Source organism: Mchenga conophoros, linkage group LG2 (assembly GCF_057382185.1).
Source record: "Mchenga conophoros isolate Kocher_MC1m ecotype Shallow Benthic linkage group LG2, M_conophoros_male_GT1.1, whole genome shotgun sequence".
Lineage (NCBI taxonomy): Eukaryota > Metazoa > Chordata > Actinopteri > Cichliformes > Cichlidae > Mchenga > Mchenga conophoros.
In genome coordinates this window covers 28,518,519-28,542,244 of record NC_140527.1, presented here as the reverse complement: position 1 = coordinate 28,542,244, position 23,726 = coordinate 28,518,519, and the positions used below count along the sequence as shown (strand labels likewise).

Genomic DNA, 23,726 nt, shown 5'->3' with positions numbered 1-23,726 from the left:
AGTTTCTGGAACAATCTGGAAGGAACCTGCATTATCCATCACTCCTTTGGTCTTTTCTGTCTAAAAATCAAAGTAAATATAGAGAGTACACAGTTCATTTTTCAATAAAGTAACTCTTTATTACATTAGGATTTAAAAATCTGCCAAGCAGGTCTACACAGACCCAGTATATAGATCTTATGACATAAAGAGATTTAATCCTGAATTTATATACAGTTTAAAATATGAAATCTCTCTCTCTAATATATATATATATATATATATATATAGCAAACACAACAGAGAGCTGACAAGTTAGTAGTACAGGGTACCATTTATAATTGGATATAAATAAAGAAAGCATATTTACTATAACTGTTTTAAAGTGCTTCTAAATCATAATGATTCACAATCAGTACCTTTAACAGCAATAATCATGTCAGTTTATAGTATATATTTCACAGTGTAACTTGTCATTTATCAGAAACCACAAGCATAACATAACAGACAAAAGTAGCACATTTAGTACAAAAGAAATTGGAAATTTTGGTATTGGAGATATTTTAATAAAAGCATACTTGCAGTTTAGGAGCCATGCAGAGACCATGCTACAGATCGCTGTTTAAAAAGAACATTGTTTAGTAGACATGGAAGACTTTGACTCACTTCAAGTGAAAGTTCAGCAAAACTTTTATTTTAACACTGTAAAAATAATAAACTTGAGTAGTTAGTCTGTGATCTTTAGATGTGGTAGAAAGTCTTCTAATTCAAATTCCTTCCTGAGGTTAGGGAGCACGCAGATGGGAGACTAAAGAAGCTATGAGAGGAAAGAAAAACCACATCATCATTTATCCAAACAAGCATCAGTCAGTAAAGGTCATGTGACAAATTCAACAACACTGCACATGTTGATTAAAAATAAATCATGTTGCTGGGTTTCCTGCTGCTGCCACTCACTGATATAAAAATAAAACAAGCAACACTGTTAAATAAATCAAAATCATCAGATGTGTTTTGGGCATGGCACGACACAACAGCTACAATATGAAATGCTTTGAGTGAACCAAAGGGCTCATGCGATGGAAGTCCCAAAGCACTGAGGCATTCCGATGGAAATGGGTTCAGGTGACACACAAACTGATGCTCTATTCTGTTTCCCATCATCTCTCTTTATTTAAATGTAAATGAAGACAAAGAAATTGTGTTCATTTCCAGATTCACTGTCAGTAAATTTAATCATGTTCTTCATAACGCTGCACAGAACACTGCTTAGGCAATTGAAAGATATCACCTGAGAAAAACAACAATTAAAAAAGATCAGTATATTCATATACATTACAAAGCATCTTGTGAATAAATGTATTAATATATACGTAAAAAGATTATTCAATATTCATTTTTTAATATAAAGTTCTGTTAGTGTCTCATTGAAAACCAGAGACTTAAATTTACAACTGAAGATGAACATACATTCTTGTCAAGAACATAAAACTACACAAGTTACATGTTATGAAAAACGTCCATTGATTTATTATTATGTGTTTAGCACAATCAGCATATGAAACTTAAATACACTGAACAAGGCTCCCTTTCTCATCCGTAAGATCGTTTTTCCCATGCTGATGGCACAAACATTCCTGGTTTCCACTGATGTTTGATCCATAAATCAACTGAAAGGGGAAAAGAAATATGACAAAATATGGCAAAAGAAACAAAAGGATGACGGATCTGAAATATGGCAGGAATCAAAAGTAAATAGTGAATGAATTGGAATGCAAGATTTTTTTTCTGTTGAAATATGCTGGCAGCTCAGCTCCCATTACTGACAGTTTAACATTTAAATCACATTTACTAACAAATATCCCATTGAGACATTTAGCTGTGTGACAAGTCTGAGGTTTCTACTGTCTCTGAGTCAAGTCGATCCAGTCCAACAGGAAAACACTGACAGCTTAACTCTTTATACACCAACAATGGCTATACACACTCACCAGCCACATTATTAGGTACACCTGTTCAGCTGCTCATTATTGCAAAATAACCCAAAATTGGACAATAGGAAATGGAAAATGTTGCCTGGTGTGATGAATCTTGATTTGTGCTGCAAAATTTGGATGGCAGAATCAGAATGAAGGCTGCTGGTGGTGTGGGGGATATTTTCTTACCACAATTTAGGACTCTTCTTATCTAGGCATTATTTAAACACCACAGCCTAACTGAATATGGTTGGTGACCATGACTATCTCTGTATGACGAGAGTACCCATCATCTGATGGCTCTTTTTAGGAGGATAACTGATTTCTTGAACATGACAATGAGTTAGTAAGTACAAAACCTCAGCACAATACCCCTGTACTATGGCCTCCATAGTCACCAGGTCTGGGGGGATGTAGTGGAATGGGAAATCCACATTGTGGATGTATACAGTGGTCCCTCGTTTATCGCAGGAGTTACGTTCTAAAAATAACCTGCGATAGGTGAAATCCGTGAAGTAGCCAACTTTATTATTTACAAATATTATAGATGTTTTAAGGCTGTAAAACCCCTCACTACGCACTTTATTCACTTCTCTGAGGCAGGCATGAACATTTTCACACTTTTCTCTCTTGTTTAAACATTCTCACAGTTCAAACCTTTGTAGAAAAATAAGTCCAGTATTATAGAATTAAACCAAAGATCAAACCCTAATTTCAGGTCCAGAACAGAACAGAATAGAGCAGCTGTGAGAGAATTTAACAGAATCAATTCAATTTAATTCAGTGTAATTCAATCATACGGAAGTGGAGGAAGCAAGAAGAATGAGTTGAGTAAAGTTTGACTTATCTGACTGTTTTGTTTTGCTTAATGCGCCTTATAATCCAAAAAATATAGTAACTTCTATCTTTCTTTAGCATGTCCAGAAGTGCAACTTTTTGTGCGATGGTTAGGATCTTCCTCTGCCTTTTGGGTGCTACCGCAGGTGCCTTTGACAGTGCAAAAAGTTTTGTCGACATTGTTGTGTTTGTTGGGGAGAAAACTTCCAAACATACAGTACAGCACTTCAGAGTCACGCTGCTAGCGATCGAAGATTTATGTAAATTTGACAAGCTAAACGCATTCTGTACTGTACAGGAGACACAACATGGAAGAGATTGATTGACAATGATCTACAGCCAATCAGGACACAGAACACAATGTGCTGTAAAAAATTAAAATTAAAAAAAGCATGCAAAATTGCATGGAAAAAAAATCTGCGAAACAGCGAGGCCGTGAAAGGTGAACCGCGTTACAGCGAGGGACCACTATAGCTGACAAATCTGCGGGAGCTGGGTGACGCTAGTATGTCAATATGGACCAGAGGAACCTCTGAGGAATGTTTCTAACACCTTGTTGAATCTGTACCATGACAAATTAAGATGGTTTTTTGAAGTAAAAAGGGAGGTCAAGCTGGTACTAGCAATGTGTACCTAATGAAGTGCTCAGTGAGTGTATTTAAAAAAACAACAACAACAACAACAACAACCAGACTTTTTGGTTAGACAGTGACTTTAAATACTTTCCACTTGCAATCTTACCTTAAAGCTTCAGCTCACTCTTGTCTACAGTAAGATTTTTACAAACATTTCCTCATCTTTCATATGACATATTTAAAGGATTATTTTATAAATCCCTTTGTGTATATGCTTAGTGTACGAAGCTGTTAATTTTGAAATGCATAAAAATGCATTTATTGCTTTTTCAAAAACAGTGTTATAAGAATAGCAGGAAGAATTATTAAAACATTAAAATACCTGAAATCTCTTCATCCACCTCACATGTAATTATACTGGCTAAATGCCTCGTAAAATTTTACTGTCTGGAATACTGAAGCCCTTACCATTAATAGTAAATGTTTCCAAGAAACTCTGCTCACTCAGTTCTTTTCATTTTTCTATTTTACTGACTATTAAGACAGCTTTGGTGTGCTGTGTTTTACAAGGCTGATGCCAGGATCAAGCTGCATTTAAAGCATATGCAACATCATGATTACAGCTCTTTGCGGGATGTATGAGTATCATCTGTGCTCTGCATGGCGTGAGCATCGGTGAGACCAGTCCAATGTAAACAGAACTGTCCCTGCCCGAGATACAGTCTGGCAGGTCAGCCTGCAGAGACATAAGCATCAGGCTGTGTCATCCAAGCTGTGACCCTTCCTACAGCGTCTGGGCACACAGTGTCAGTCTGAATCTGTCCCCGTATCCTTTTCTGAGCCAACATAGCCTCCGGGAAGATAACACTATCTCGTTAATCACGTTCTACTGCTCCCCCTTTTCCAAAAAACACCACAAAGACTGACCTCCATGATATGGAAGGTCAGTGAATATAATGTAGATTGACAATGGTTATCCATAAATAGCTTGATCTCAAGGTATTACTCATTGACTGTATTAACAGTTCTGCTGACAATCAGTGTGTGAATTAAGCAACCAGCACAAGGTAAATACAAACACATTAACTTACTTCTTCTTGTCTTTGTCCTTTTTGAATGGCTGCTGTGAGCAACCTTGGAGTGCCTGTCCCATCAGTGTCTCTGCTGCAACCTTCCTCCTATTGAAGGCATTCATCTCCTCCTCCAGCTCTCGTCTTTTCTCCTCCAGATTCTTCTTTTCTTCTTGGTGCATCCGCTTGAGCTGCTCAAACCTCTCATGAAGCTACAGGTGATGATAATATATATACACAGAGCAATGTCATACAAGCCAAATATGAGATATGATCACACAGGAGTTCTTTTATGACTTTGTTAATCCTCACCTCTTTTTCTTTCTCTTTCAGCTCAGCTTCTGTCTCCTTCACTTTGTTGACAAACATCTGTCTCATTTCTTCTTCTTTGCGCTGCAGCTCCACAATAAATTCCTTCCTCTTGGTTTCGTACGTCTGCTGCAGGCTGAAGATCAGGGTAAAGTCAATAATATGCTCACTTTACTGCCCTATAACTTCACACTTCGTTGAGCCATAAAATCTGTAGAGCAAACGCTGTAATGTTAACTACAGCTAGCAGAACTCATCCAGAAAAATGCTCTGCAATAGTAAAAAATAATAATAAACAAGCAATATTTTAACTCAACATTCAAAATTAGAAAACAAAACACACCAAATTAGAAAACATTTTAACTGTGATACAGAGGGATTAATAGTTTTCAAGTCACATTCTTTATCTAAATCTCCTTAAAACGTTGACTTTAATGTGCTGTTTATGAATAATCCAAGTTATTTGCACATTTTTAACCTCATAAGAAAGCTAGAGTTTTGTTTTGGGGTTTTTTTTTTTGATAAAGTAAATTGCCCAGATGCATTTGCATCACTGCTTTCCCTAATTTCACCTGAACGACTGGCTGTCAGTGCCTGTGTCCTTGAAGCCCATCTCTTCCAGCTTGCAGCGACGGTACAGCTCATAGTGACGAGCGTGCGTTTGCTCCCGGAGATCCTCCATGTTCACACGCAGCACCATCTCCCTCAGCTTCACAAAATCACAATGCTTTTCGTTTTCCACTGAAAAGAAAAACTGGTCTTTTAATTGCTCATAAAATCCATCATGTTTATACCTAAAATAAATAAATAAATAAATTAAAAAAACTGGATTTGAGCAGCAGGCATCTGACTAAACAGCTCCCTCATGATGACTGCCAAACCATTTCAGCAGACTCACCCTCCACAGATCCCCAAGGGTACAGCCTTCCTTTCACCATCTTATTTCCTACTTTCACGTCGTCTACGCTTCCAACCACAGCAAACGGCAGAAGAGTCTGTGACAAAGAGTACTGATAATGTTAGAATATGGAGCTATTAATAATGCTGCGTCATATCCAGGATCCTAATATGCCATTATGCATTATATAATGTTTCTAAAAATACTGTTTCCTCACCAATGAACATCTATTTTCAAATGGCATGACAAAGTTGATTATCATTACATGTGATTATCAGCATAATATTAGTTAGCTTAAAAAAGAGAGAGCAAGTATGCAGATTAACCGATGACTACAACTAAGCATTAAAAAAGCATTAGGTACCAAATCCACGGTGCACATGTTTTTATGTTTATCTGTTTTTAGGACTCACATTCATAGAGGAGTTGATCTCTGCAACAGCCTCATCCTCTGTGGGAAACTGATATATCTGGACTCCATTGCTGACCAGCTCACTCATAACCTTGATCTTCAACTTTTCTAGCTCATTCCTGGACACAGTGTCTGCCTTCGCAATCACGGGGATGATGTTCACCTGAAGATAACCAGAAGATAAGTCATGGACTGAGTAATAACTGCTGAAATACACATAGCTTGGATCTCCTTTCACCTTGCTGTCCAGTTTCTTCATCGTGACGAGATCGAGGGACTTCAGAGAATGTCCGTTGGGGGCGATGAAATACAGGCAGATGTGGATCCTCGTGTCGTGGTAGTTAAACAGGGAGCGCTTTATTTTTAGCTCCTCTTCAAGAAACTTCGCAAACTGGGCATCGATATACTCAAGAATGGGTTTGTAGCTGCAGTAAAAAAAACAAACATTACATGCATGAACATTCAACTTCATGTTGTTCAACAGACATATCGGTAACCATGGTAAAAACTCTGTACACAGCCAAGCATGTTAGATGCGTACACTTCCTGCTGATGGAGCACTCAAACAGCAATTGAAACCACATTTGCTCTATCACTCACTCCCGGGTTCCCTTTCTTCCACTCCAATTAAAAAGCCAGCAGCGGGGCAGAGCTGGCTCTCGATTTTACAATCGGAAATTGTTTCAGCATAAGAGAAAAATGGCAAAGTGATTCAGGGTTGGCACTGATCTATCAGGTTTATAGTGTAACCTCTGTGAATTTTCAAAGGTTTTCTTTGATTTCTAAACTGTTTCTTCCTCTTTAAAAAATAAAATAAAAGTCATTTTAACTAAAAGTCCATCATCACATCCATCAGCAACCTGTACCTCTGTTCTTTGTTGATCTGGTCTCCAAACCCTACAGTGTGTACAACAGTCAGCTTGAGGTTGACATTGCTCTCCCGCAGTTCATACGTGTGTGGGCGCAGCTCCACCATTTGCCCATAGTGGCTGGCTTCCTCATTTTCAAATGTTGTATTGAAAAGAGTGTTCATCAATGTGGACTTGCCGATCCCGGTCTCACCTTAAAAACAGACAGAAAAACAAGGAGCGAAAATTACAGATGAAGCAGAATGAGTGCATGTGAATTTCAAATGAACTCTTGTTATGGTTACAGGACTAAGTTTGAAGCTCCTCCTGGGTTCAGACATACCCACACAGAGGATGTTGAAGCAGAATCCCTGTGCAGATGCTTTGCTGACCAGCTGATCTGGAAGGCTGTCAAACCCCACATGGCCACTGAGCTCCAGAGTTCGCTTCTCTTCATTCTGAGAAATTACAATGAAAACAAAACCATATTCATCCTATGCTAGTAAATATCCAACAAAATAAAACAGTGACTGGAATGGTGAGCTTAAAAGGTCCATCTGTCACATCCCATCCACACACACTCTGCTCTTAGGCTTAAAAGCATCTTTTGCAAATGAGGTCATCTCTCTCTCTCCCTCTTCCAATTAACACACTGAACAGTCCCATCTATAAAAAGGAACTATCCAAATAGTGAACCAAATTCCAGTTAGCACTGATGTCACGTTAAATGTATCATATGCTTCGTGTGTTATGAAATGGAGTAGATTAGAGTGTTTTTTCATGATTTCATTGGCTTCAAGTGTAATTCAGTATTCATAGTAAAAATGAATTAATTATACACAAAAAACGACATACACAAGCTGCTCTGTATATACCAAACTCCCTGGGACTGTTTTGCAGCATACTTTAGACGTTATAGCAGCTAAACTTTGGTACAGCTTCCCTCAGCCCTCAGGTACAAAAATAAAGATATTATTATTATTATTGAACATTTAAATCATCAACAAATATTTGTTTGATGAATTATTTTTAAAACTGGCGCTTATAAGTAACTTACTGACAATCATATCAGTGAACCTAGTATATGTAGCCAGAGACTCAAGCTGATAAACTCACTCAGAATTCCCAGCTTGAGCTTTGGGTATTGCGAGTTTGTATATAGTAGCCCAAACTATACGCAGTAGGATGAATGATGCTACAGCCTGGTAAGTTGGCAGTGAGAGACTGTTCCTCCAATACCAGATTCACCCTGGGAGCCTGGCATCTTGCAAAAAGGCTCAACATGAGCACCAGGATGTGTTTCAACACAACAATCCTCTGCTTCTCCCTCACATCTCTCTCTCTCACACACACACCCACACAAAGAGCTCTTTATGTGGATGTTATTTCACAGGATGGGAGGATATCCAAGCTGCTGGCTGCCCTGGTACCCCCCTCGCTCCCCTCCACAAACACTACATTAACTTGAACTCTTCCATCCTTTACAACATAGACAGGAAACTAAATTCCAGGTATGTGAGGTGAGCCATGATAGGATTTAATTAACGCATGTCATTACCCTGAATTACATGTTTGGCTGAAACATGCTGACATGTTTTTGCTGAGCAATATGATGCTGACGGTTGAGGAGCTGGTAGCTACCACTTACTACTACTTATGTTTATCCTCTTAACTCAGTCTCTCAGTCATTGCTGGCCTGGTCTTCAACCACATGCTAATTTCGTGCTGTTAATTCAGCACCAGTGCACACCTGTCAGAGGTGCTGACACGGTGAACAGGAAAGTACTGACACACAGCAGGGCTCCGTGCTGTTTCGTCCAAGACAGCGCGCCTGGATGCTGAAGTGCGCGCTTTCCGCACGTCTCCGAGGACCAGCTCCTCAAAACGGAGCGACGAAGCATTTCTCCGCTGAATCAACCATCTTCATCGCGATTCATTACACATAACGAGCTTTCCTCATCACCGCAGCCCTCCTGCTGCAATCCCCGCACACATCACGTTGCTCTTATTTACACCCGAATGTAAGAAACCGTTTGCTAGCTCAATGCTGCTCTTCTAAAAACCGCTCGTCACCGCTGCAGGCCGGCAGACAGCCCACCGTCGTACTTACCGCAAAAGCATCCACCTCGCTGGTCGCCATCGTCACAAGTGGCTGTGTGCAGGAATTATGAGTGTTCAGCGCGACCTGCACTCCATCCACATCACACACAGACTCACACTGCTCTCAATATGGCTACTTGAAGGCAACACCCCCTCGGTGCTGGAGGATGATATTACACCAGCTCGAAATATACTAAACTACACCGAGATAGTTGCTTTTGATGAGATTTTACGCGAAATTACGATAATAACTGCTTTGACTGGGTTTGCAACGACTGCCACGGAAAACCTGGTTCACAATGGGAGCACTTTTTAACTATGATTTGTAATTATTTTCAATGGAAATGAAAATTGTACAATTTATTTATTAGAGGGAGTTTTTTCTGCCGCTTTCCAATATTCATCCAGTTTTCTGACTTGAAAACCTGTAGTACGTAATTGTCAAGGTTTATATATTTACACAAAGTGACACTAAACAGTAATATCTGGCCCAGAAAGTGTTTTTATATACGATTATGAAATTTCAGTGGGGTTACAGCAGAGTACAGAGCCTATAAAGAAAATGAACGACACAGTAGGACCGTGGAAAAATGTATGCATTTAATACCTGTTCACGTTACTTTTTCTATTTAATGCTACTTAAATATTTATTTGATAACCATGGTTGAAAATGTAATTTTGCAGAGAAAATATATAATTAAAGGAAAGACTAACCGTGTAAAAAATGCAAAATATTTTAAATAGGCGTCCGTGACCAGCTACAACATGCAGACAGCTTTTAATATGTTTATTTCCAGTTCTCGTGTATTTATTAATTTCGTTTTTCAATGTAATTTAATTTATAAGCCCTCAATGATGAAATATTTGAGAAATTTAATATATCTGTGGTATGTAAGTGTAACCCCGTATAATATACACACACACATATACATACACACACATCTTAAATTAAGCTAAACTCGTGTACTCCGTAAATAAATACTACGCTGATAAAGAAAAAAATACAGAAGATTTAAGCTTTTATATGAATCCACTGATCACGGGAGGGTCAGCCCTGCACACAGTCCTTTTAACTGGGAGGGCCGCAATAACATACGGGTGGATTTATTTGGAGAGGCGCCGGAAGCAGCAGGTTGGTGCAGGACAGCAGAGAGGGGAGCAGGCAGTGCGGGATTATCCTTTGGGCTCTACTTAAACCATCCGCTATATCTTTTCATATTTTTGCGCCGCCGGGACAACATGGATCTGACCCAAGAGTCCATTTTGTCCTTTTTACTAGAGCACGGAGGCAAAGTAAAGAACTCGGAACTGCTAAACTATTTCAGACTCCGCATCAACTGCAGCGATCCCGCGGAAAAGCAGCACAATAGAGAGCTTTTCAAGAAGCTGGTGAACAGCGTCGCTGTGGTCAAACAGATCGACGAGGTGAAGTTTGTGGTGGTGAAGAAAAGGTACCAGGACTTTATTAAAGAGGCGGCACAGGATGTGTCGCAGAAACTGCAGATGGATGAGAGCTTCTCCAGCCAAAACACGAGTTTTTCCTGCACATCTCCAGACCGAGCCGAGCCAGCCAGGACTGACTCAGATATAGAAAACAATAATGTAGGCGACGCCTCAAACTTTAATCCCAATTCTAACACCGATGTAAAACACATGTCCCTGTGGGAAATGCAGAAAAAGAATGTGTTATCTGGAAACGTGAGTATCGAGGATACGACCACTGTTAAGATCCTGAATATCTCCGGAGATCAGGCGAGCAGAGCGGGGAAATCTGGAGCTGTGTTCGCTGTCATAGCTGTGAAATCTCCAGGGAGAGACTGTGCAGCAGCAGCACTGGACGGATCACACTCCCGAGTGCATCAGCAGATAACTTTAGACAAACCAATTAATTCGAGTGCAAAAGTTTCTACACGACCAGCACCAACTTCAAACGCAAACTTTTCCGCTTGCAAGGGTATATCCAGAGAAATCCAAAGTAAGATGGTCACACACACAGATGACACACACCCACGAGTTTTACCAGAGGTGAGGGCGCCAAACAAGACCACAAGACAAGCAGATGATGCCAAGTACTCAGAGTCTGTGCCTTTGGAGCGACTGGCTCATGAGTGGTTGGTGAAGTGTGCAGCTGGGATGTGGGGACATATATATGCTCTGCTGCTGCAGGACACTGGTTTAGCCCAGAGGAAAGACTTCATGTCAGGGTTCACAGCACTTCACTGGGCTGCTAAGGACGGCAGCAGCGAAATGATACGCAAACTCATGGACATCCCCAGGAAACGTGGCATCCATGTAAACGTCAACACCAAAGCACATGGAGGCTACACGCCTTTGCACATCGCTGCCATACATGGGCACACTGAGGTCATGGTTCTGCTTGTGCAAAGATACAGAGCCAATGTAAACGAAAGAGACAATGATGGCAAAAAGGCCTTTTACTACCTGGGCAAAGGTGCTCCGGCTGAGGTCAGAGCACTTCTGGGAATGAAGCAGAATTTGAAAGCAGAAGATATAGAGAAGTACAGAGAGCAGACGAAAGGCTTCAACACAATCAGTAAACTGTTTCAGCCTCATGGGAAGAAACAAAAGACTTAGTTTGCTCATGACTGGTAAGAAGTATCACAAAACAAGCTGTGACATGAACTATTAAACCTGAAGGAGATAACACTGTTTATACTTTACACCTTATTAAGGCTTTACATATCTTACAGTCTTTCACTGAATTACAGAGGAGTACTTACTGTATTTTGTATGGCACTGCACAGTGTGGTTTTTTTTAAATTATTAATGGTATTTATAATTATCATTGTTTATCTTAAATTTCATGTAAACTGATGTGTTATTTTTCTCACTGATTAACACCACAATGTGTATAGTCATGCATATTTTCATTACCTAATGTGTAGTAAATATTTACAGGTCACTTCTCGATTCCTGACTTTTCAAAGTATGAGGAAATAGAAAAATAGATTGCACCTCCCTACTTCTTGGGAAATAGTAACTGTCAACTCATCAACCTGTAATACATTGTTCTAGTATGCTCATTGCTTTTGTGGGCTGCTGATCACATTTACAATCACTTTTATCATCCACATGAAATCAGTTAGCTTTGTCAAAGGAAAAGGAAACATTCAGTATAGCTGAAGAAACAAATAAAGTTAGGTTTTAACATATTCAACATCTCAGTGTTAGTACATGCAAAGAGTGTGGAATAAAAGCAAAGCAAAGCAGGAAAGAAACTAGTTGGGGTAGTGCAGTGTTTGCATTATACACTTTTTGTCAACAGTTTGTACTGTATGAGGAGGACACTGTTCTGTGGGATAAGCAGTATCAGCCAAAGCTCTAAAACATACTGCAATAAAAATAAAGCAGTTTCCCCATCTTTAAATAAATACATAAGCTTAAACTGTATTCAAAAGCTAATGAGCAAGGAACACTAACTATTGCAGTGACTTTATTAACATTTAATTGCATTGAATTTAATACCTTCAACACAATGAAGTGGAAAAAGCCTTTGCAATATTTTATCTGAGCCATAAATAACTAAACCTAAACTTATTAAAACATATTTCCTTGTTTAGACATGACTGACTAAACATAAATCTTTTTTCAAGACCAGCTATGCATCAAAACATCATTTTGAGATTAAATAACCTCATTTGTTACTTAGCTGACCCAGTCTGAAAACAAGTTTGGGTCTAAAAGGCACTTGGACAATAAAGCCGTATTCAGAGCAGTGCCAGAACAATGTCCTTTGTGTTGTTATTTAGGAAAAGAAGCTGCTTACATAAAGACAAAGGACAGCTCCACTCATAGAAACTGTGTCATGTGATTAAAAAAGGAAATCTCCCACAGAAAGGTTTCCTATGTCCCATGATCCAAGCAAAACTTCTAAACATCAAAGTTTTTCTAGGGTAACTATGTTAGATCCTGTTAAGAAAAATGTTTTGTTTTTATATACTTTATATACTAACTGCACTTGCTGTAAATAAACTGATTTTATTTGCTTCAGTACTTGTAGTAAACTGGGGCAAAGTTATAACTAAAGCTCTGAAATGGTCCCTTGAGTTCATAGTTACACTCCAGAGAACACCAGTACAAAAAGCTGTAGTGTGGTGCCATAATTATATGATGTGCCACAAGCGTGGTGTTTGAGAACAAAGTTAGGGATCACAGTTTTTACAATAAACAGAAATCTGTGGGAACACTATAAAAACCAGTGGCTGCAACGTGCCAATCAAGGACAAAACAATTTGTGAGTGGAGACTGTGATATTCTGGACTGATAGTGATACTAACGTTTAAAATAACAATATACCCAATGAAAATATTTAATCACAAATTTAAAATCACCAACTCCATACACAAAGACCCCAGCTGGAACTTGAACCAGACACCATGAATTAACCATGCTAACCGTTGCACCACCATACCACCCCTATAATTTTATCCATCCATACATTTTCACTACTATTTTTTCCAGTTTACCTATTGCAGGATCAACAACTAGAGCAAGTTAATCATTCACAATCACGTTTATACCGATAGCCAGTTTTTTGGATTAAGTTATTGGACTGTGGAGGAAGCTGGAGTACTAGGAGAGAACATGCAATCCCTACATTTAAAGGTACAGTGTGTAAAATCCCACCGCTAGATGTCAGTAGATTGCAGTCAATTGAGTTCTGATTTCTTACCCCTCCTAATTCTAATGTATAATCCTAGCTACAGTGTATGGCAGCCAAGAGAGAGTGAAACATTACATTTAGACTGCTCTATAACAGCAATAGCCAGCTGCTTTGCATTTCTGTACAAAAACATTTTTCTACACACTATATTTTAACATTTTTGAATAATATCACCCCAGAAAAAAAATGCAGCATTTTACATTTTTACCCCTAAGTCCACTCAAAATACTCTGGCTGACGTTCATCTGTAGTAAGTGTAGGCTGTCAGTCCACTGTTTACGTTAGCAATATGCTGGGTGCATACATTTACTCTAGAGGAGGCTTTGTGAAAGGAGTCTGAAATGAGTCAATGAGCCAGTAAAACTCACTTCTGTTAGATGACACTGATATTGAGGATGTTCTGAACTAGGCACTGCTATATCTGCCAGTGTATCTAACATTGTTGGACTCTGATGCTTAGTGAATAAACTCTCACGCAAAATGAGAATGTAACCAAACTGTTTTTCAGAGGCAAGGTGTGATTTTCAGGACACTCGAGCCTAACATAAGCTGGCATAATGTTAGCTAATATCAGCTATTGTTGATGTTTAGATCCCAAAGATAATGGAAATAACAATACAAATTAGTCATCTGGCACAGTATGTCAGGTCCAATGGTGAGAAGCTGTTCAGTAAACATAAACCCACACTTCTGTAGTGATGACATGACAAAACATACTGTCACATTTGACGAGCTTTTCCCAGAGAGCTGATTGAGGAAATAAACAGTTACTGTCAAAAACTACACACATTTGTCTGGGACATGGTCCAGATTGGTTATTTCAAACTCACCACATAAATCTGTTGGCAGCCTTTTCAAGCTGTCCAAATAAAATGGTGTAAAAAGAAATAAAGGAAAAATGTACAAGGAAGCTGGCAAAAAGTAAATTTTGTTTGTATGGCTTGTTTATGTTCTTTATAGCGTAATACTGTACTGTTCTCAAACTTGTTTAATTATTAGGTTGAGTTATCTCTTACCGTGTTAATGGGAACTAATGGTTCCTGCTGGGATCCCATTTCCCTGAAACATACAGAATACCCTTAATAACACGTTCGTCTTTGCAGTTAAGTTTAAAATAGCAGTTAAGTTTAACTGCTTAACTGCTTAAACTTGCTAGCTTACGCCTAGCAGACAGCATACGCTTATATAAAACGGTCGGTTGATACTTCTAATAAATAATCAGCCAACTATATATTTCTTGACAATTTTTTTGCTTTAGGTTAGGTTTGCTTTAGGTTTTTCGCTTAAACTTAAAACACAAGAATAAGAGTGGCACCGGAAGTTTGGAGGGACCTCTTCAAAATAAAAACATTGCCATACCAACATGTTTGGTTTTTGTTAGCTTAAATTCTTCCTTATCCATGCTGCGAAAACTCAGTTCAGTTTTTTTCTAAATTAGATATAAAATAAATCTATGTTATAAAATGAGGTAAATAAAAATGTTGAAACAAGCATTTAAACAAACAAGAAACCCATCAGAAATACATAAACAATAAAATGATGCAGCAGATATAGCTGTACAGTGGTATTTTTTATTATTAGGTGGAAGCACTAACAAGGCGTGTTTATATATTTTTATATACGTTTTCTTTTCCTTTCCTAAGATTTTGAGGTAGGCTATTCCAAAGTTTGGCAGCAAAAATTGGGAGAGCTGCGCCCCCAGTTTTTCCAGTTTACTACTGGATAACTAAAAATTAAGCAGCATAGGATCTAAAACTTACAGACTTACAGAAATATAAAAAGGCAAGAGACCATTTCGGATTTTATATGCAGGTAAAAGTAAATAATTTAAATAACAATTTAAATAATTTCTGAGATACTGGTAGACAGTGTAGCTCTGCTAAAATCCATATACTTTAGGATTAAATGTATTTAAATTTGCTAAAATGTGTTTCAAATCTGTTTAGAGGGCTCGGTTTTCCGCTTTAAATGTTAAAATGTGTAGTCTGACCTTGTTTTTACAATAACCGGAAACGTACTTCAATACCAGAAGTTAAAGGTTCACAGTTTAATCAGAGCTGGTGCTTTACAAAACACAGTCCTCTCACTTATGCTACATATAAAACAAGCTCGCTGCAGTTTTCATTCTTATTTTTCACACGACCCAGCCGCAGGGGCTCCTGCAGCACCTTTCTTTTACATGACAAAGTAATATGAGTGATGGAGCTGATTGCCCACACCTGCGCGTGTTGATCAGCGGCAGCACGTGTTCGCTCCTGTTGACCTCGAGCTCTCCACAGAGAGTCCCGATAGGTTTTGACCGGTTTCGTTGTTTATAATGGAAAAACAAATGCTGATGTCAGCTGCCCTTAGTCGTTTTCGCACTGTCGCTCTGCTGCTGCTTGTCACCTGCAGCTTCAAGCTGGTTGCGCCATTCAGGCCTGCCACTAACGCGCCGCACACACTGACCGACTTCACCTACCAGTACGACAGCATCTTCTCCCCGCTGCTGAAAGCTCTGTCGGAGCACGGGGGGTCGAGGTGGAACCCCGGTCTGAAGAAAAAGCTCAAACCCGAGCACAGGTACATGAAATATCTGACAGAGGTTTACAAGAAGTCCTCCAGAGTGCAGAGGAGTGTGGACGGGAGCAACATCTACAACACTGTCCGACTGATCAAGCCACAGGATGAGTGCCTGGCACAAAGTAACAAAGGTGAGCAAGTCACACGGGCAGCTGACTGCACTGGAGAAAACAAAACGGTCATGCAGCACTGATGCTCCATGGCCATTTAAATAAACGAATAGGCTCTGAAACATGGCACACAGCCTTAAAACACCCCAAAGGATAGTTACTAAGGGTCATGTGTTTATTAAGATTATAGAGTTTCAATGATTTGGAGATATAGGTCACTTTTTCGAAGATGAGGTAAAGCAAAGCGAAATTACCAGAGCTTCCTGGATCTCAGAAGAACCTCAAGCCCCAGATGCACCCTAGGATAAGTATCTCAGTTTATATTTGGTAATATAAAGTTTTTGAGTCAAATGTCCCAACAAACTGACTCAACACAGAACAAAAAGTGGTTCATTTAATGGTATTACAATGTGACTGTTTCATGTTTGACATTAACCATACCTTATACTACATCTCATCATCTTACCCTGACCTGACCCACTTCTCTCTGCTGTACCAGGGGCAGACTAGATCATACGTAAATAATTCCAGTCCACCATGTACATGCAATACACTAACCACTGATTTTACAGGTTGTGCATTGATGTTAATTATAAATGAATAACTTTATTCATATTATAACATTAAAAAAGGCAACCTGGGACTGCCAACAATCCTAACTACTGAATTTCAAGGTGCTATGGCTTTTGGTGCACCTGCATAAATCATTAGGCTGCATGTATGGTGAGTGTTTGTTTGATCTGGCTCATAACTGGGATGTTTTTTGCAGCATTTAGCTGCCTTTTCTTTCTCATTTTTATTCCCTCCCTGTCTGCCTTACCTATATTTCTTCCCCAGATCATCCATTTTGCTCTGCGCTTTTTTGTTATTAGGCAGAGCAGCAAGTAGATGTTCGCTGCCAAGAGATGCACGTACATTTGCACACACCCTCGCTCAACTAGGTGCGTTGTTTGCACTGTTGACACACAAACTCACTAGGCCAGTGTGGTGAAGTTAGTCATACCTGCTCTGAGGATTGTGTTGCTTGCTATCTGATTGCTGGTGCAGCAAAATTACAGCAAAACTGCTCAGTCAAGTACTTATGAAAAGCCATAACTTAACCTTAGTGCTAACCCAAATTATAGAGGGTACCATGGGAAACCTGGTTTAAAGGGAGAACTAATTTCTACACAAGGCTGGTATATACTGTGGCTGCTGGATTTAATGATGTTCCAGGAAAAAGATGCACGTCTTTAATAAGATTTATTACATAAACTGTGAGGGAAGAAGGTAAGTGGTTTCTAGATGATTTAGTCTTTCACTTTTTTTGTGAGGGTTCATTTTGTAGTTCTATTATCTACAAAGCATCTTGAGTGAGGCCCTTCAGATACTTTTACGTTAAATCTATTACTGTAATTCTATGAATATGGACTCATGGATGTAGCTCAAGTTAACGCAGAATGAATACCGTTTAAAATCAAAAATATTTGAATGTCAGATCTCTGGCAGCAGATTGGATGCCTGTAGAAATCACAGTTTTGCAGACAGGGGACAGATATATTTTTTATAGCTTCTAATATACAACACATAATATCTTAAACGGTCCAAACCACATGTATGGTTTCACAGATATTAAAGCTTGAGGTCTTTTTAATTTTTTTAAATTTTTTTTAGTCATTCAACTTTAGTGTGATAATACTTGGGTATGCTACAATATACCAATATTTTTTATTATATATATTTTTAAGTGTGTAATAGTTGATTTATTTATATATATATATATATATATATATATATATATATATATATATATATATATATATATATATATATATTACACACACACACACACACACACATACACAAAAAGTGTGCGTTTTTAGGGGGTTTTTTTTGTATGTAACTGATTATGGAAACACATTGTCACTAATCCTGCATTTTTACCTTCCCTTAAAAGTAAAATGTCATTGGTGGAATTGGCTACATGTATAAGTTGTGCATGTTTATTCAACCTAATTAAAATTTGGTGTAATCTTGAGCACGTCTGCATCATGACATGATGGTGACTTTCTGCCCTTTATGTTCTTGTGTTCTTCCACAGAGAGTTTTATGCAGGATTTATCCTACAGCCTCCATCAAGTGAAAAGAAAAGAGCAACTTCTGAACTCGGCCCTGCTGTACAGTTTGGACCATGAAAGTTCAGCACCTGTCAGCTCTCTGTGTTACATCACTATCGAGGAGTATGAGAGGTCGAATCAGTGCCCGCTCTGTCCAGGGATCCAACGTGCAGTGAACTTTTCAGCCAGCACAGGCAGGAGGAGCTGGAGAAACTGGGTGGAGATTGACATCACTTCATTTTTTCTGCCTCTCCTAAAGTTTCCGAAAAAGAACATACACTTGCTTGTCAACATCACCTGCCCAGAGGAACAAAGAGCCAAGGGCAATGGTTGCAAAGGTCCCCTGGAGATCACCTTGAGGTCCCCTCCTCTACTTCTTTACCTCAATGACACCAGTAAAATCGCCCACCAGTGGTCACTAGAGAGTGCTAAAGCAAGTAAAAGGCCATCTGTGGCCTTTAATAATTTTCAGAAGGAGGGGGCTTTAAAACCAGAACGCAGGCGTGGGCGCAAGAGGAGATGGAAGAGGGAATCTCCAAAGAGCAAACGAGGTGATACAAAGTTGGACATCCAGCTGCCTGAGCTTCTCCCAAGTTCCGAATTCCCAACACGTGACTGCGCCTTGTATGATTTCAGGGTGCGCTTCAGTCAGCTCAAACTGGACCACTGGATTGTGTTTCCTCCTAAGTACAATCCCAGGTACTGCAGAGGAATCTGCCCGAGGATCACGGGCTTCATCTACGGGTCACCCGTCCACACCATGGTGCAAAACCTCATCTATGAGAAGCTTGACTCCTCTGTTCCCAGGCCCTCGTGTGTCCCCTCCCACTACAGCCCCCTCAGTGTCATGATCTTTGAAGAGGACGGCTCTTACGTCTACAAGGAGTTTGAAGACATGGTCGCCACCAGGTGTACATGTCGCTAAGCCAGCAACCAACATGCCTTTCTGTTTTTTAGGCTGATCAGAATGTCAACAAACCCTCATCAGCAGTCATCACACAGGTGGACTGTTTCCAAGCATCAAATATTCTGACCAGGCTCGGTGATTTCATGAATTTATAAAATCGTTGTGCATGAAAGAAGTTTGGTCTGGAGCAGTTGTGTTTACTTAAAGTATTTTATCATGTAAAAGTGTGGCATTTATTTCGGTTTTGTTAAGGCAGAAAAGGTGCAGATGCATCCTGATCTTCAGCTGTTAGAAATGTTGTAATGAATCTAACACACTTGAAGATAAAAATGTGTGATGTATGATTTATTTTAAGTTTGCTTGTTTTTGTTAATTTATTCTGGGTGGGTTTTCTGTCATTATTCTTTAATTTAACACAATTTGCCAAATTTTAAGTAGCTCTGTTCTGGACAAAAAGAAAAAGCAGTCACAAACGCTTCCCAAACCTTTTACATATCGTTTTATTCATGGGGATTACAGACGTCTGTCTGCATAATGTCCAGAATGAAAGTTGTCGAGGTTTCAGTGTGTATTTATTACTTCTGGTCACTGAGTGACTGCATACGTGTGAACTGACTGCATGCTTATATATTTGTACTGGTTGAATGAGACTAAATGCATGTCATATCTATTTATGCAAACTGAATGAATTCACTGTGTCTGTGTTCAGCTTAGGAATATTCGAAAGAATGAAATTATGTAGGCAAAAGTTGAAGAAAATTAAAAATAACTTGCATAAACCTTGTTTAAATGGAATTATGTGAAGAGCTATGAGCCACTAAAGAAAGGTGAGTGGTGCTGAAATTGAGGAAATCTACTAAAAATAAAAGTTTTATGGCCAGATGAGACAAAGATTGAGCTATCTGGCCACAGAGATGAGGTGTCTTTCTTCATCACCTTAAATCAAAGCTAGACAGTATGAACTCAGATCTAATTGGATGTTCCAACAGGACAATGATGCCAAGCATACATCACAAGTGGTTTTGGAATAAATAAAGCAGACTAATATTACACCTTTGTAATGGTCTTGCCAAAATGCCGGCCTCAACCCTTGTTAAAAATTGTGGACTATGTTTAAATGCCCAGTCATTGCCTTGAAAGTAATCAATTTAAATGAACTACCAACTGTGCCGTGAAAAGTGGTCATCCAGCCAAAAATATGCCTCAAGCTTATTTATGGCAACCAAAGTTTCTGGTTGAAGTGCAACACGTTAAGAGACATTTAGCTAAATATTAGTGGGAATGTATATATTCATATTTAAGCCTGTATACAGATGTACACTAAAGAAAATCCAACACGAATTCAATTCTGCACCCAATTCTTGTTTTGTTTTTTTAAAGTGATTAAAGATCTATGATGCACAATCATTCTACCCTAGAGCACTGAATAAAAATTAACATAACATCCATGCCCTCCATGAGTGTATGGGAACTTTCGACCACAACTTTACTTGTTTTGCTTAAAGTCCTAACTGAGGAAAAAAACCTTTAGAGCTTAGTCGATTAATATTGGCACCTTCTGAGTGTGATTTGCTGTGGCAGCTAGGATCTGCGGCCTAAACTAGATGATGCCCATAATCAAATATTGGAATATCTGAAAACACACGAGCACAGTATTAATAGACCTGGAACTAGAAAAAACACATTTTCCTCACTCAGTTAATGGCTTGCCGTTTAAACCCCAGCCCGTCAGGGGGCAGTAATGCCCTCGGCGTGAGCTGACGCCTGAATAACAAAGGTCGACGGACACCGGAAGTGTTCAGAAACACCGTGGACAAGCAAAGCGGTGAGTCTCAATGTCATTATTTCAACTGAAAAGTTTTTCTTGAATTTATCCGTAATACTAAAACGTGATATGTCAGTAATTTTTTTTATAGCGAAACTGAACTAGTGTGAGCCTATTGCGATTCAAATACCACGCTTTCGTGCAAGCTCAAGGTCTGTTTGTACCTCAGGAGCTAGCCTGTTTGAGCTAACAGACAAGCTAACGTCTAGCGCGGCTAACCTTAGCTCGTTTGGGATTTTAATTTTGTGTTCTTTGAGACAGGCTACGGATCAACAATCTGGCACCCTTTTGGGGGTTCTGTGTTAGTGACTATCACAGGAAGTCTTTAAGACAAGGGCAGGTGATTGTTTATGTAATACTCTTACATAAAACAGCTTTATAAAGCTGACTTGTGAACCTCATTACATAAGCTAACGTTTAAATGACGACTTTACGTTAAAGTTAATACGACACGTATGTATTGCCCTTTATGTATATTTAAAATTCAGTAACCCCAATAACCCCCTTTCCAATGACAGGCTGGTTTCTGAGGAGAACATTAGATATATTATCCAGCTATTGGGTTAAAAATATTTTCTTTAAATCCAGCTCACAGAAACACTTAAGCACTGATGACTGTGTTTGTATGCGTCTTGCTGTCTTTTCAGCCCAGCTCTCCAGTAAACATGGGACGCCACTTTGGAAACTTGGCCAAGGTCAGGCATATAATCACATACAGTCTGTCCCCTTTTGAGCAGAGGGCTTTCCCCAACTACTTCTCCAAGGGAATCCCAAATGTGTGGAGGAGGGTCACGTCGTCTTTCTTCAAAGTTGCACCCCGTGAGTGTTTTTCTTTTACACTATGTTAGGATTCTGGTATACCAGCTCATTGTGTCAATATCAGTAAATTCTTAAAATTAAATAAGAGCATATGTAGCATGCTTGGCCTGTTTGTTTCAACTCTGTCATTCATATTTTCCTAGTTAAACTTCACCTGGAATCTTGGAGTTGGTTTCTGAGCTAAAAACGCTTGTATTTTAAACTATAAAAGGATCTTATTCTGAACTACTTTAGGCTATTTTTAAGATAGAGAAAATAGAAAATAAAGCAAACCTAGATGACTTGCAAAGAAAAGCGTCTGGACTTCTTTAAGTTACTTGAAGACGTTTCACCTCTCGTCCGAGAAGCTTCAACTGAAGAAGCTTCTCAAATGACGTTTCACCTCTGAGAAGGTTCTTCAACTGAAGAAGCTTCTCGGACGAGAGGTGAAACGTCTTCAAGTAACTTAAAGAAGTCCAGACGCTTTTCTTTGCAAGCTCCTTTGACTACGATGACCTGGGTGACTGAGAACCTTCACAGACAAACCTAGATGACCTGTTAAATTAATTGATTATGAGTTTGACCATAACAGTATTTGTGCTTATATAATAGAAGTGTTTTAGTCGTGTCATGTGTGAAGCATGAGTGAAGATTTGAAGAGAATGAAGAGACAGACAATATGATTTTAAGGATTTACTAAAGACACTTATTTCACAGTAAGGTGCATAAAGTGTCAGATCGCTAATGCTAATGTGTTTTGTAATCTTCCTTTTTGCAGCAATGGTCCTTATGTATCTGACCTACAGCTGGGGCAACAGCGTCCATCAGCAGGGCAAGAGGAAGAATTCAGCCGACTACGAGAACGATCAATGAACACGCACCGCCTCTCTAAACTGCCCTCTGTTTATAATTCCAAGTCTGTACGTCTAACCAATAAAAAGTGAAAATATTTATGTGAAATCAGTTTTGATTGACTGTTGGTTCACTTTAATTCCTAACATTGAATGACAAAATAAAAAATAGTTAAGTTAGAGTGTGACATTTGGAGGATAAGTGTGGTACTCTCGCAAATGATGTTTGGTGATGTTCTGGCCAATAATCTGATGCCTGTGCACACCAGTTTGTCATGTTTTCACTTAGAATGTGGTGGATGTTGTGATAGGGTTGCAGTTTTAGATATTCTAATACATATTTTGCATTAAATTAATTTATCAGTACACAGAAAAAAGTGTGGTTAAAAATGTTGGAATCTGTGTTTGAGTGAGTTTGAACCGTTTGATGTGATTATTTGCTATTTTTGATCCCATGAGAATAATACTGATGAGACAGAAATGGTTCAACTGCAGAAGTTAATACTAGTCAGTCATAAAAGCAGTGCTGAGGAATGGATATATAAGACATATAAATGTATTTATTTTCAGGCTCAGTGTTTCAGGAATCATCCCCACGCTTTGAGTCTGAGGGGTGGAGGCAGTGCCACAGCTGTCTTTTTGCACGACAGTGAACTTTATATACTGTATTCCTTCCCTGTGTTAGTTGAATCTCCAGATTCATGAGTGTCTAATAAAAGTAGGCTGATTGACTTTGTGATGTTGTAGAATACAGTGTCCTGCTGACCACAGTCACTGGTGAGTGCTGTTGCCATAGCAGGATCTGCAACAGCGTAAGTGGGTACGGTACTATGTGTCAAAGTAAAAGCAGAACACACTGTTGTAACAACATGATTTTGCATCACCTGAT

The 23,726-nt window shown here is 39.0% G+C and overlaps 4 protein-coding genes across 8 annotated transcripts; 3 read left to right on the top strand and 1 right to left on the bottom strand.

Moving 5' to 3' along the window:
- Positions 1–93: 93 nt before the first annotated feature.
- Positions 94–15,081, bottom strand: LOC146582157 (septin-8-A-like). Of its 4 annotated transcripts, none has more exons than XM_085292266.1 (11): positions 15,004–15,081; positions 14,705–14,747; positions 7,248–7,362; positions 6,923–7,118; positions 6,295–6,481; positions 6,058–6,219; positions 5,645–5,741; positions 5,319–5,487; positions 4,750–4,882; positions 4,459–4,649; positions 94–796 (listed from the first exon to the last, which is right to left on the bottom strand). In XM_085292266.1, the coding sequence occupies exons 1-11, from the start codon at positions 15,051–15,053 to the stop codon at positions 742–744; spliced, it is 1,398 nt and encodes a 465-aa protein (XP_085148392.1). In that variant the 5' UTR covers positions 15,054–15,081; the 3' UTR covers positions 94–741. The 4 variants fall into 4 exon arrangements, with proteins under 4 accessions (XP_085148392.1, XP_085148411.1, XP_085148421.1 ...); XM_085292275.1 differs by lacking the exon at positions 94–796 and adding an exon at positions 1,128–1,649; XM_085292285.1 differs by lacking the exon at positions 15,004–15,081 and having other exon boundaries at positions 14,705–14,990.
- On the top strand, positions 10,006–14,471 carry sowahab (sosondowah ankyrin repeat domain family member Ab). The gene has a single exon (XM_085292330.1). The coding sequence runs from the start codon at positions 10,244–10,246 to the stop codon at positions 11,597–11,599; it is 1,356 nt and encodes a 451-aa protein (XP_085148456.1). The 5' UTR covers positions 10,006–10,243; the 3' UTR covers positions 11,600–14,471.
- Positions 15,082–15,807: 726 nt separating the features above from the next.
- Positions 15,808–20,454, top strand: gdf9 (growth differentiation factor 9). Of its 2 annotated transcripts, XM_085292308.1 has the most exons (3): positions 15,808–16,381; positions 17,233–17,301; positions 18,441–20,454. In XM_085292308.1, the coding sequence occupies exons 1-3, from the start codon at positions 16,006–16,008 to the stop codon at positions 19,379–19,381; spliced, it is 1,386 nt and encodes a 461-aa protein (XP_085148434.1). In that variant the 5' UTR covers positions 15,808–16,005; the 3' UTR covers positions 19,382–20,454. The 2 variants fall into 2 exon arrangements, with proteins under 2 accessions (XP_085148434.1, XP_085148442.1); XM_085292316.1 differs by lacking the exon at positions 17,233–17,301 and having other exon boundaries at positions 15,812–16,381; positions 18,441–20,451.
- A 605-nt stretch (positions 20,455–21,059) lies between these two features.
- uqcrq (ubiquinol-cytochrome c reductase, complex III subunit VII) lies at positions 21,060–22,946 on the top strand. Its single transcript, XM_085292225.1, has 3 exons — positions 21,060–21,188; positions 21,836–22,007; positions 22,765–22,946. The coding sequence occupies exons 2-3, from the start codon at positions 21,854–21,856 to the stop codon at positions 22,857–22,859; spliced, it is 249 nt and encodes an 82-aa protein (XP_085148351.1). The 5' UTR covers positions 21,060–21,188; positions 21,836–21,853; the 3' UTR covers positions 22,860–22,946.
- The last annotated feature ends 780 nt before the right edge of the window (positions 22,947–23,726 follow it).

What these genes read in the sequence shown, in the direction of transcription:
- sowahab (XM_085292330.1), top strand. Translation starts at nt 10,244, where the DNA reads ATGGATCTGACCCAAGAGTCCATTTTGTCCTTTTTACTAGAGCACGGA.
- LOC146582157 (XM_085292266.1), bottom strand. Translation starts at nt 15,053, where the DNA reads ATGTTGGTATGGCAATGTTTTTATTTTGAAGAGGTCCCTCCAAACTTC. An exon ending in CAGATCAACAAAGAACAGAG is followed by an intron (nt 6,482 to 6,922) that starts GTACAGGTTGCT and finishes TTTTTACTGCAG; the next exon opens with CTACAAACCCATTCTTGAGT. An exon ending in AAGGACAAAGACAAGAAGAA is followed by an intron (nt 797 to 4,458) that starts GTAAGTTAATGT and finishes TTCCTCTCATAG; the next exon opens with CTTCTTTAGTCTCCCATCTG.
- gdf9 (XM_085292308.1), top strand. Translation starts at nt 16,006, where the DNA reads ATGGAAAAACAAATGCTGATGTCAGCTGCCCTTAGTCGTTTTCGCACT. An exon ending in CCTGGCACAAAGTAACAAAG is followed by an intron (nt 16,382 to 17,232) that starts GTGAGCAAGTCA and finishes TTTTGTTATTAG; the next exon opens with GCAGAGCAGCAAGTAGATGT. An exon ending in ACACACCCTCGCTCAACTAG is followed by an intron (nt 17,302 to 18,440) that starts GTGCGTTGTTTG and finishes GTTCTTCCACAG; the next exon opens with AGAGTTTTATGCAGGATTTA.
- uqcrq (XM_085292225.1), top strand. Translation starts at nt 21,854, where the DNA reads ATGGGACGCCACTTTGGAAACTTGGCCAAGGTCAGGCATATAATCACA. An exon ending in TTTCTTCAAAGTTGCACCCC is followed by an intron (nt 22,008 to 22,764) that starts GTGAGTGTTTTT and finishes TCCTTTTTGCAG; the next exon opens with CAATGGTCCTTATGTATCTG.